Consider the following 13,107-nt stretch of genomic DNA (forward strand, 5'->3'; position numbering starts at 1 on the left):
TGAAAGAGGTCACTGCCGCCAGAGAGGGTAAGAGCGGCAGAATTGTGCTTTCTGGATGTGCCTATGGTACTGTGCCTTTACTGACGTGTTCATTATTCTGCTTGCAGCTTTGGCTACACTCAAACCTCAAGCCGGACTGATCGCTCCACAAGCTGCTCTTGCTTCTCAGCCTGCAGCTGTGGTCAGTAATTTCTCCAGACTATGGCCACGTTCACACAGCAGCAGAATACGGTTGTCAGTCCTGTATTTGAGTTCTTAATACGGTTATGTTCACACAGGTCGGTTATTTACGGGCATGACAACCGCATTCTGTAACCTAACTCACACCTGTAAATTTTCAGGACTCACAACCGCATTCTCGGAAGACACGCGCTGTGTGATCGGAACAGGACTGGACAAATAGTCTGTCACGACATACAGTGCGAGTCTTTTGATTTGCCATGTTGCATGTTTTAAAAATATTAAAAACGCAAAACACACCTGATGCGAATTCTTTGCTCTTCATTTTCTATAAGCAGAGTTAACAGACCCTGTTGTATTTTCTTGTAATTTATTAAAAGAAGGTACACCGCCATCTTGTGCCGACTAAACTGACTTGAACGCACCTGACGTCGTAATTACGACTTGTCAACTCGTAAGTACGAACGTCCCAGGAGGACTTGAACGCAGCATTAGGCTGAGTTCCACTCCACTTTTAGACACCCACTCCCGAACTTCCCTAAGCACTTCCCCTCGGGGGAATCCCCGCTGCCATTTTGAATTGTGTTCCACGTGAAGTGGATGAGGGAAGTTTATATGGACAGACCCTCGACCCCTCGATTTTGACAGAGGGAGCGAGTCTGCTTCATATGCACACTTCAGGCCGCTCCATAGACCACAATGCAACACGATTGTGACGTCATCGCAGATCGTGTTTAATTTATCCCCACCCCAAACAACTCTATAATATATAAATGATTTTTTAAACATTTATAACAGCCCAAACATACCTATGATACATATAGAATGCTGCACCAAACAAATTCATAAGGGAAAAATGTAAACAATAAACCAACTCCATAGCTGATTCTAAGTGATAAAGGGCTTAGGACGTTCCAGTTCAGCCCATTCCAAGGGTTCTGCCAGAAGTGGGCACTCATGCAACATAATCAATGACGTACATCCGAGTAAACGAGAAGTTTGCGAGGGAAGGGCATAAAAAAACGGACTGGAACGCAGCCTTAGAAAAAGGGGTTTGAGTTACTAATTTTCAACTTTTAACCTCAATGCGAGCGCGAGGTGACGAAACAGCGTGTTTCAGCGATGACTCATCTGAACGCCTCTGATTGGTCCTTGCATTCATAAGCTCAACAGAATCGTATGGGATTGGTTATAATGCGCAGTGCTTTAAAAACGTGTGTCTCTCTGGCCACGTTCACACCGCAGCAGAATACGGTTGTCAGTCCTGTATTTGAGTTCTTAATACGGTTATGTTCACACAGGTCGGTTATTTACGGGCATGACAACCGCATTCTGTAACCTAACTCACACCTGTAAATTTTCAGGACTCACAACCGCATTCTCGGAAGACACGCGCTGTGTGATCGGAACAGGACTGGACAAATAGTCTGTCACGTCATACAGTGCGAGAGAGAGCCAAACGCATGTCTAATGTGTGTTACGTGTTTTTTTACTTGTGTTTTCGGTAACTTATAACGAGTTTACACTGCACGATTTTAGCCCGATTTTTCACTCGCCGACGGGTTTTGCAAAATCGCCGACAAACGCCCGAAATCGGAGGCAAATCGGTGCTCGTTCACGCCAGTGACAATCACGCAGTGTGAATTATCAAAGACGCGATCTTATGGGATGATATTGCTCATGCAAAAAGGAATCTGTGCTTATGTGGATCAGGTGACACGTGTGCATTAATTGACGTCTACTTCGAGTCGATCTTGTTCAGTTCATTTGAATTTTGAGACTTCATTTTCGCAGTTTACAGCATTTCACATCCCCCCTACACACAACTACCAACGAACAAGGCCCAGTGCAATTCATTAACGTGTACACGATTTGAAAAATTCGCAAATGTGCTCTGTAATTCAACGGCACGTTGTCAGTTATTCCTTCCTTGTATTATTATTATTATTAAAAAGGGCTATTATAGTCGCTCATTTAAGCCATTAGTAATCGCACGTTTATATTTAATTAAACTATTACATTAACTTAAACTAAACTATGCTAAACGAGTGTTTTATAGGCTATAGCCTAGCCTATTTCGCACTCAAGCGGACTGCATAAATAGCTAGAACATATTTTATTTAGGCTACTTATTACTAAACTGTTTTCTGAGTCAGTGTCGGCTGCAAATATGAAGTTGACTGATGAACGAGTTTATTCTCGATATTTAATTATTTTCATTCTCAATATTTTATTTCTACATTTTTCTGGATATTTAATGAGTTTAATCTCGCATTATAGGCTAATGACTTTATTCTGGAGATGTTTTTTTATTTTTTTTTTGGCCCTATAATCCTCTTTCTTACTGTCTCATTTGGCACGAATCCAAATGTTTCCATATTCACAATGTTGGCTATTTGAATTTGAATGCAACCGATAGGAAGGAATCGCCGACACGTCGCCGACGCCCGCAAAATATTTGGCATGCTAAATATCTGGAGCTATTGGCGATTCACAATCATGCTGTGTGCCATGATTTCTGACTGAAAACTACATCGGCGATGACCTACAGCCAATGTATATATATATTATAATTCCAGTCTTGCTCGAGAACTCCGGTCTGACGCACGCGGGTTCTCGCGTTAATTCCTTATCACTTCTCGCGTGTGTTTTGTTGTGAAACGTAGTTTGCGAACCAGACAGAGTTGTCGGCGATTCTTCCTATATTGTGAAGTCATGCAATGTGAAACCCCCTGTCGCCGATCCATCGTGCAATGTGAACACAGCAGCGACTGACTGCTACCTAAGATAGTCGTGCAGTGTGAAAACCACGGTTACCCGACGACTTTGAAAATCGTGCAGTGTGAACTCGGCATTACAGTGACGGAGAAATGAGCTGTGTCATCTGAATGTTTTAGAGCCCGTCAGTTTTGTGTTCTGTGCGCGATTCAAATGAAATGCTCCACTCTCCACCCAAATGTAAAAGCTGCTGTTGGTTAATGAAGATTTGACGAAAGAACTCGCGGAAATAGTTCGGTGTGATATGATTCCAAATTTAGGGGGAATCATATCACCCTGATATCACCTGTGATATGATTCCAAATTCCCCCCCAAATTCAGCGATAACAATTTCATATTAGTGCACCTCAGCTAGATCAAAAGGGCCGTTATTGTCAAGGGTGCTTATCCCTCGTTTATCTATCGAGTGTGATCTGCATACAGTCGGGGAGCAAACCGATCAGGGTACTGTGAGAGAATTACTACATCGATTAAACGACTCGTGTGGCATGAGGAGGTGTGAGGGTGAAGGTCATGACGTAAACAGAGCTGCCAAGAATGGGATGTTTTAATCACGCTGAATCTATCACGATCTTCCCCGGCTGAGCAAGCATCAAGCCTCTGGAGGCATAGCAGGGTTGTTTAAACTGTTATTATGTGTGACATCCCCTGCGATGCACATTTCTGTTCAATATGCATGTCTCCCAAATATCTGCCAAACAACCAACTTTGACCTTTAACTATAATTGGGAGAATTTGTCTGAGGAGAGAACAGGTCAAAGGTGTTGGCTCATTAAAATTATTGACAATTTTGCTTGGTGGTTTTAAACAAGCAAACCAAAGCACAGATGGAAATCACTTTAAAATTACAGTAGGTCTGCATGGTGTGATCACGGTTTCCCTAATTAAACATGGCTGTTGCTTCCAATATCAAAAAATCTTATTTTTTCACTGTTGTGGTGTCGCATAGTACTCCCACAGGAGGAAAATAGCTCAGCTCATGGGCAGAAATATGTACCTGTTTTACCATTGATAAAAAGCGAACTATAAACATTTATGCTGTTATTTCTTGGCCTGCAACTTGCAAATGCTTGCCAATGGGCAAAGTGAAAATTATGATAGTTTAACTAAAAAAGAAAAGCCAAAAAGACTAATTATCATTTAGCACAAATGCTTTGGCTGATTTTTTTTTCTTCCAGATCTAAATGATGGATTGCATATACACACACAAACTTCCATCTTTGTTCCTAATCACTGTAACCTTTGTTTTAGCCCAAATGCTAAGGTATGGTAAAGCAAATGCTTTAAAACTAATTTGGCCTCGGTGGTCAACTGATGGCAATTGAAAAGCCACTACACAAAGTGTTGGATTTATTATCCAATTAAAAGATTAAATCATTGCTCAGGAAGCCCCCATTCTGTAAACATACAAATCAAAGTCTGTCAGGCGACTATAAATAATGTATGAAGAAGGAAAAAACTGCTTCTCTCTGTTACATTGCCAGAATATTGCATTGACGGAGTAATTCTCAATATAGTGAACTCACTCACATGGTCAATAGCTCATCTTATTAGTCAACACCCCCGCATTAACTTCCATGCAGAGAATTGTGTCTTTAAAGGCATATCTACCTCAGGGCACTTTAGTGTAACCAGCCATTCCTGGCATGCAATATATTCCGACAGAAATGTGCTCCTTTAGCCTGATTGATTTGAAGAAATTTACAGTAGTCAATGAGAGCTGCTCTGCATATGGGAAGAGGGAGCAGCGCACTTGTATTAGATTCTTAAATTTGAGCCAGTTCTGTAACAAGCAAGTACATCGCTATTAAAAGGCCATCTCTATTGTCATAAATTTACCCTTCCCTCAAAAAGCAAGCTAAATGTGCAGTTGTTTACATTAAAAGCGTGATGTGTTGATTATGCATCAACATTCCTGTTTTAGAACGGCACTAAGCATTCTCTTTGTTTAATAATTACTACCCAACTTTCAGTCACACGACAGGCTGCGTGCCATCTAAAGCGAGTTGCTCTCCCAAGATCTTTGTGGTGGAAATTACATTTTCTCCTCTGTTCTTTTCCCTCAGTAACACGGGAAGGTCATACCCATTCAACCCTGCCCGCTAGCTCGAAGGGAAGAAATAAAGTGTCAACCACACGTTTATTTTAACATAGTGCTCCTCTGAGAGCAGGACCCTCAAATGTAATGCCCTATTTTGCCATATTGCAACATCCACTGTAACTCAAACTCAACATAGCATGGGTTCGCAGAGGAGAAATTCAGAAGACTGTTGACCAGTCGAGTTCAATCAGGCAATGAAATATGAGCAAGTTGACTGACAAGTCCATATCCGGTTCATACTCGAAGGGTCTGCGACTCGCTTTTCAATTATCTGTTGTCAGCAGGTGGGAGGAATTAGCAAGGCTTCTTTTTCACAAGGTGTCTGCCGGCTGATGCCTCCTTCCTCTCCTAATGGAGGACTAGATCTCTTTTAGATTACTGCACCTTCCCAACACTCATGAAGTTAATAAGTGTTGCGCTTCAAAGATTTGTCCTCTTCTTCGCTATTTGTTACTTTCAGGGCTATCTGTCAAGCTAGAGGGCAAAATCAATTCTGCCTCCAACGGTTTTCGAGCTATTTATCTGTTTAAGCTAGAGACCCTCACGGAGAAATGAATGTTTAAGGTTGAAGCTCTTAACAAATATGAGGATTTACCTTTGTCAACAAAAAAACAATTGTTTTTCACAGATGTTTTGTTTCGAGGCAAATTACACAGACGAAACCAAACACGCCCATCATGGCGGTATCGAGATTCATCGTCACCTGAAACCACAGAGGATGGCTATCAGTTGAATTGATTTTATATTTTCATGTTACACCGCTCATGTGTTTGAGTGCTCACTGGATGATATTCTGTCTCTCCCACTCATGTACAAATGTAATTCAACCCAAAGGTCCATCTTCCTGCTCTCTCTCCCACTCCATCCCCTCTGTTTCATCCTGGCTATAACCTTGAGAAAAAAATATCACGTCGGACCATCTACGCAGTCTCCTTATTTTGTCAGAAAGTGCTAAGACTTTCAGTTGTATGCACGTTGCCATCTTTGATTTTACTTTGGTCACTGTCACTATAGTTGCTGGTAAGGAATAGGGGCTTGACTCCCGTTGCACATTCATACCACAGTCTATGGTTCATACGGACTGTATTCTAAACACAACTGTAAGCTGCTGTGTGAACGGGACTTTTCGAGACTCACACCTGTAAAGAAAATGCGGTTGTCAATCCCAAATATAACCTTGAGAAAAAAATATCACGTCGGACCATCTACGCAGTCTCCTTATTTTCTCTCCCTGTTCACCATCGTGCTCCTGACCTTGCCAGTGAGCCTCGGCTTGACCAAACAAGACAAATAAGCAAAGCTTGGTAGTGACCCACTTGGACATTCCTGTTTATTTGGGTTTTATAGGCTCAAATAAGGGATTCAATTGACAAAAGATATATTAAATTGTACTTTTGGCCATAATAAAACAATACTTTCAAAACACAACAGTGTTTAACTAGAGAATATAATGTTTCTTCTTCCTACATTTGTGCTTATGCGTTTAAATTGCACTGGGTTTACTGTGCATTCCAGTTGGAACTGTGCTCTCTCTATGCACATTAAACACACTCCTGTTGTGGCAAATGAGTGTTTCAGTCAGGGATTTAACTTCTAGTTTAGAAAAAACAGTCATGAAACAACATGTTTTACATAGTAATTAATAACTCGCTTTGATCTCCAGAGAGTTATACTTTGGGGGAGAAAAAACATTTATAGTAAACAGCAGGGCTTTTGTGCTTTTTATTAACAATATTATATCAAAAAAAGAATAATTTGTTAATGGTGGGGTGATTCATCATTGTGTACTTTTTTAGAATAAAAAGTGTTATTTATTGTACCATAGTGAGTGAAAACAGATTAAATACTGTTACTCTGTCTTAGTGCACTGAACATTTTTCTAGGCTTTAGAAACTTTAATTCCAGTTCAATTAAAATTCATGATTCATAAATCATAACACCAAACTGTAATCATGTTTGTAATATTTCAAATATCTCACAAAGGAAGAAAAATATTTGAGAGAAATATTGAAAATGAGCATCGTTTTGAGGATAGTCTGATGTTAACCACAAGTAAAAACTATTTGCAATCACAATTCGAAAATGTTTAATTTTACTTCGATTTTTATTACATTCTTTCAGAGAAGGATTAAGTGATGATTCATTTGTGCCGGCAAATGATACCACTAAGCATAATGTTTTATAATAGGCAGTCTAATAGAAAGCTACTGTGAGTTGAAAGTAAAGCGAATGTAGAGTGCAGCAACTAATTGGCTATACTGGCCTGAGGGAGTTCATTTTGTTCCTTCTTCCAATCTATTTCTTCATCATCCCGTTCCTTCTGCCTGTCACTCTCTCTTTTTCTCCCTCTCTGGCATCCCTGATCACACTGCACACATTTCACAGTATGAAGCAAATCAGTGGTTAACAGCTATCTAAATATTCCCAATACATAAATAGTTATCTGCTAAATTGCTGTTAATTGGCTGTCTGCTCTCATGCAGTCTGGTCGTGAAATTGCATGGGTGAACCATTCGCTGTACAATTCATTTATACCCTGATCATTTAAAACTTTTATGTAAAGAAATGTTTTATGGATACAGTTGTGACAGCTGGAGTCACATTCATGGGATCATTGTGTTGTTTGCAGAGTAGAATCGACCGGTGTTTTTACTCTTTATTTTTATTTGCTTTGAAATATATGTTGGTCAGTTATTGCTATAGGTACAACCGATTAGCAAAGCGGAGTAAAAATGAAATAGTCTGTTTGCAAAAATATCTGAATGCTAGGTCATTGAAAATAGTGTAAAGGCCGCCCAAGTTGTGGGTGGCAAATCAAGTTGCTACCATTCATCACAACATAAGCAGGTGTCTTTATCGGTATTTACAACAGCAGTTAATCAGTGAGGACCTGAACCAAATCAATAATCAGCCCTGCTTGCCCCATACATTTGTCTTCTTCCTACCCCACACAAACAACTTTGTATACCAAATCAGCTTGGGTTTTAAGCCCACAGATGCAGCATTCAGAGCAGAGACATGTCTTCCAACTGTTTGCTTCCATTTGACTCCTCTCTTTTGATTTTGTTTTTTAATGAAAGTAAGATTTAGGTCAAAGCCCAAGGTTTGGAAAGCTACATTCCACTAAAGGAAAAACTAACATGAACCTTGATGTCGAAACAGGGAACTCCAGGCTTATCGAAGCGAAAATGTCAAGCACTGTGCTGAAATGTATACCATTCAAACAAAAGCCATGACTAAACTTTCAAAGTGAGGCTTTTGCATGAAGAGGAGTAATATATGGACACTATATGGAATTGAGAGTAGCATGCTGATACAAGACTATAGCGTGTCTTTTTTTTAATCTGAATACATATTCCCCATGATTTCCCCTCACAGCTTGGCACTCTTGTACTCTAAAAGCATTTAAATCTGAAGAGAAAATGAAAACCGGCATTAAAAAAAAAGACTGGGAGCAACCTTCTTTGTGCCAACTGGTGGCCTGGAAGTTTCATGCTATCATAAATTGAGTAAACGACATGAATGTTTCAACTCCAAGCATGGTTGAGATTGAAATTAGTTACGACCCGTCACCCGAATATTGGTCTTCTGACTAACTGCCGATGGAGCGATATGTGATGCTTGCAGTTTAAATAAGCATCCTTCAAGGGCTGGAAATGAAACAGATGCACTGCATTTCTGTCTCTTACTCTTGACAATAAAACACATCCATTCCTTGTAAGCGGCATCAAGCATGTGCCCACCCATCAGCCAGCTGAAGCATTATAGGTTATTTCAGCCCATGGTCTGGCTAAATTTGCAAAGCTACAGCTGCTGTCAGGTTCCTTGTCATGGCGTGAAATCTAATTGGGCCCAGTCCCATGTCAATTCTTCCCTCAGCTTTCCGGCAACGGTTAATAATAATTCCATAAAGTGTTTTTCATTCCTCATTAATGCTCTTGAAATTCACTTTAAATTCACCGCTACCAGCAGGCAAAGCTGGTAATTACTCCAACCGCTCTTCCTCTTTTAAACACAGGGCTCTTTGTTTTGGGTTTAATTGAAACAAAAGAAGAGAGAAAATGTGGAGAGAATATAGGACGACCGTAATCCCAAAAGCAATCTAGCTCAAACTGAGCTCCTTGGAGTTCTTTATCAATAGTTCTATTAGGAAGGAGCTTATCTCATGAAATTAGCCACAGGATAATCACTCTCGAGCTTCCTGAATTATGCTAGCATTGTTCCTCTGACCAGAACTCCATCCGAGGCTAATAATTTGATTAGTCTGACTGATACAATCAATGATATCTTCCTCTCGTCTTTCACGAGGTGCAAATTTAGCCATCAGCAGCCACCCAGATGATCGGTGGAGATACGACGCCAAGTTTTCCGAAACGACAGAAACGTCGCTTCAAACAAGTAAACATCATTTTCATTCACGTAACCCTTAGAAACGGGGTAGCAAGAAAGGAAGGCATAGGCCTGGTCTCATATTTTTAACTTTTTACATAAAGCTGTTATGATTCAATTTTAATGGGAGAGTCTGCTGCAGTGAAGCGACTCTGTGACCTTCTGAATACATTTGTGGGAGGCTGGAGTGAGTGTGTGCTGTCTGATATGCCACTTGGTTGCCTCTCACAGCAGCCCCTCGCTGGCTTTCCCGCTATGTACAGCCCATTTCAATAGTCCCTCATTTTGTGTGACAGAAACGAGCCGCTGCGCTTATGGCGTCCAATTCTCGCATCCCTCCACAATGAGGACAAATGCACGCCCGGTCTGTCTATCTATGCCACCGCGGCTGAAAGCAGGCCCTCACTGACTGCTTAAAAAACGAATAGAAGAGAATGAATAGGGAGGCAGAGAGGGATGTGGTAGGTTCGCAATTGGAAAGGAGCTGAATTTCAATGATTTTTGGGATTTGGTCCCATCAGGCTGCATCATTCACAAAAGCTGTGAAAACACGAGGTCTGACAGGCACAGGCTCTAATCTATGTGTGAACGCACATCACAAGAGCGTGAGGTGATGCAGTTCTCCTGTAGCACTGCCTTATCTTGTTTCATCTGCTGTTTGTTATCAGACTGCAGCATTATCATAATGGCTATTAGCACCAGCTGAGAATCTGCTCAATGAGGAGATTGCCTTTTAACACAATCGCCAGCATACCGAAACATATCTCAATTTATAGGCTGTTTTATTTGTATCACTATTCGGTTATAGATTTTCAGCCACGGCTCTTGTGTTTTGGCCTGGATTTCTCCACTGGCAGCTACATCATCTTCAGAATGTGGCCAGGATACTGTTGCCATGCAGTTGTTTCATGTTCCCATCTTCCTACCCAACACAAGCCATTATGCATATTGCAGATGTATTGTGTTTTGATGGATAACCCTGTGTTCAGAGGGAAAAAAACAGCAGAAGGAGGTTTTTGCAGAGCACATGGTGTATTGGATTTGAATCTGAGAATTAGCTCACACCTCATGTGAATATTATTGGCCTGTGTATATATGATGGTGAATAATAAAAAAAATGAATCTTGGTTTTATAGATGTGCACTGACAATGCACCTTTACATAAGAAACTATGGATCTGACAGCTGTAAAGGATGTACCATTGAGATAGCATGAATCTTTGATGCATTCAGTAAGACTCCTCTTAATGTATTTTTGACATTAAGAATAAGAAATGAAGTGTAATGTTGTTATTCCTTTAAACGCCACATTAGCTGCGGAGGAAGTTGCTTCCAAGCAGTAAAACGGGGAGAGACGAAAAAGAGAGAAAGAAAGAGAGAAAATGAGTGTGTGTGTGTGTGTGTGTGAGAGAGAGAGAGAGAGAGAGAGAGAGAGAGGAAAAAAGGAGAGAAATAGGCTCTATAATGAGGACTGTGAAATAAAGACTCAAACGCGTCAAAAGCAATACACTATTTTCTTCCATAATGCACCCTGCAAAATAAATATCCTTGAGCAATAAACCATGACAACAGCACCAAAAATACACTCAGAAGTCTCACATATATTCAAACATGCACCATAGACAGCATGTATCATAACCTGGCCATATAGAAATACTCAGAAAAAGATGAGGAGGGGGGTAGGAGTGAGATTTTCTTTCTTTCTTTTCTTTTTTTTTTTTTTTTAGAAACATAGTGCAGGTGAAAACATGCATGAAAGCCCACACAGCCAGATATATTTATTTGTAGCAAATTACCCCCTCCCTGCGCAATGACAGTCCACGGTATTAGGTCCCGTGTCCGGTTCAGAAGCATTATTCAGCATCTTTCCCTCCGGAGCCTGTGCCCTATCCCTCTCGGACACATTTCCCCTCTGAAAATCCCAGTCTCGTCTCCCCCCTTCAGACCTTTTCAGAATCTCAGAGTTCTCGAAATGCTTATCTGGCACTGAATGCAAACTGCTCTTACCAGAAACGTCATGCGGTGGAGTCTAAATTTGGCAATTCCATTCTGCCGGAGTGCAGCTTAGATCCGAATCGCTCCAGACTGGCAGGGTGGCACACAGGAGGTTTTTGAAGAATTTCATGAGTGAGAGGGAAAACAAAAACACCACACAATTCCTCAAAGCAAGCAAGGGGTCCAGAAATTTCTCAGAGTGTGGCGCACGAGCATCTACAGTCCACAGAATGCATGAGAGTCTGTCCCAGATGCAGGCATGCATGTAAACAGGAGTGCACCCGCTCACATACATGCCATACCCAGCAGAGTGAGAGCGAGAGCGCGAGAGAGGAAAGAAAGATGGAGAGGGAGGAGTCGACACTGTGTAAGGTGGAGGGAGGAGCTGTGGTGCATTGAGATGGAGAGATGGAGGAGATGGAGGGAGCGAGGGAGGGGGAGAGAAAGCCTAAGACTGGCAGGCAGAGAGGGATAAGAAGTGAGAAGGAGGGGGAAGGAAAAGAGAAGCAGCACAAAGCTCAAAACGGACAATGTAACTAATGAAATTCAATTCTGCTGTTCATCAGACCGACTGCAGCGGGAAACAGGAGCAGGGACAGAGGGATGCCGGCATGGGGGGTTGCCCCAGAAATGTGACTATACCTTAGTGAAACCTGTCTCTACCTCGCCGTCATCCTGTCAGAACACAGCGATTCATGCCGGGCTTTTATGCAAAAGGCAGCGTTCGTCAAAAGCAACCGGGAGCTGCAATGTGACAAATGGATGACTCGTGGAGGTAAACAGGCAGGGTGGATAAACAACAGCCAATGGAGAGAGAGTGAGCGAGAGCCGGAGACACAAAATGGAGAGAGAGAGAGAGAGATGAGGAATTTGGCCGAATGGGCTGAGTCTGCTTAGCCAATCGCAATAGTGAACTGCAAGGTCAGTCTATGGGGGATTCGCCCTTCGGGATATAATCAGGTGTAAATCCTTGTAAGTCCCCACACCATTATACTAAACAATAAGCGAGAGGCGGTGGCGCGGCAGGTAGAGAGACGAGCGAGATTACCAAGGGGGGATAATCAAATGCAGATTTGATGGGGGTGGAGGGGAAGGGTGATGTGGAGCACGAGGCGCAGGGGTTGGTAAGCTGCACAAACAGACTGAAGAGGTGCCTCGATATTCCTCTGAGTGAGAGGGCAGAGGAGGAAGACGGAGAGCCGCAGAACCGACCCTACGTGTGTGAAGGGTATATCTCAGCGGTGCCTCGATATTCCTCTGAGTGAGAGGGCAGAGGAGGAAGACGGAGAGCAGCAGAACCGACCCTACGTGTGTGAAGGGTTTATCTCAGCACAGTACAACCAGATCAAGGCACGATGTGGGAGAGGGAGTGTGTGCATGTGTGTGTGTGATCCGTTGTGGATCTGTCCTAGACGTTTTGTTAATGCTCTAATCTTCCCATGGAACACCAACGCAGAGCTGGCGATTGTGTGACTTATTAGATGAGCTGTTATGTGGTATATGGCACCAGTCGAGGTTCTTGTGATAAAATTATCACTACATATTACAGAGCTGCTGTGCATTACATCAATGGCAGTTCCAAAGTGGCTTTTTGCATGGATCCTCTGAACAAGCTGCTTTTTCAAGCAGACAGACAATAAAAGAGTCTAAAAAGAATGAAAATCG

General features: G+C 41.9%; 1 protein-coding gene across 3 annotated transcripts in view; it reads right to left on the reverse strand.

Moving 5' to 3' along the window:
- The window catches only part of lingo1b (leucine rich repeat and Ig domain containing 1b), a 33,491-nt gene extending 21,530 nt beyond the window's left edge, over positions 1-11,961 (reverse strand). For all 3 annotated transcript variants that reach the window (XR_001635106.1, XM_016497099.1, XM_016497098.1), the window contains exon 1: positions 11,455-11,961. Coding sequence is in view for 2 of the 3 variants with exons in the window: in XM_016497099.1 (XP_016352585.1) it covers positions 11,455-11,466 (12 nt within the window). In the remaining variant the exon portion in view is untranslated. The remainder of the gene's footprint in view (positions 1-11,454) is intronic.
- Between the last annotated feature and the right edge of the window lie 1,146 nt (positions 11,962-13,107).

Source organism: Sinocyclocheilus anshuiensis, unplaced genomic scaffold (assembly GCF_001515605.1).
Source record: "Sinocyclocheilus anshuiensis isolate Anshui unplaced genomic scaffold, SAMN03320099.WGS_v1.1 scaffold502, whole genome shotgun sequence".
Classification (NCBI taxonomy): Eukaryota; Metazoa; Chordata; class Actinopteri; order Cypriniformes; family Cyprinidae; genus Sinocyclocheilus; species Sinocyclocheilus anshuiensis.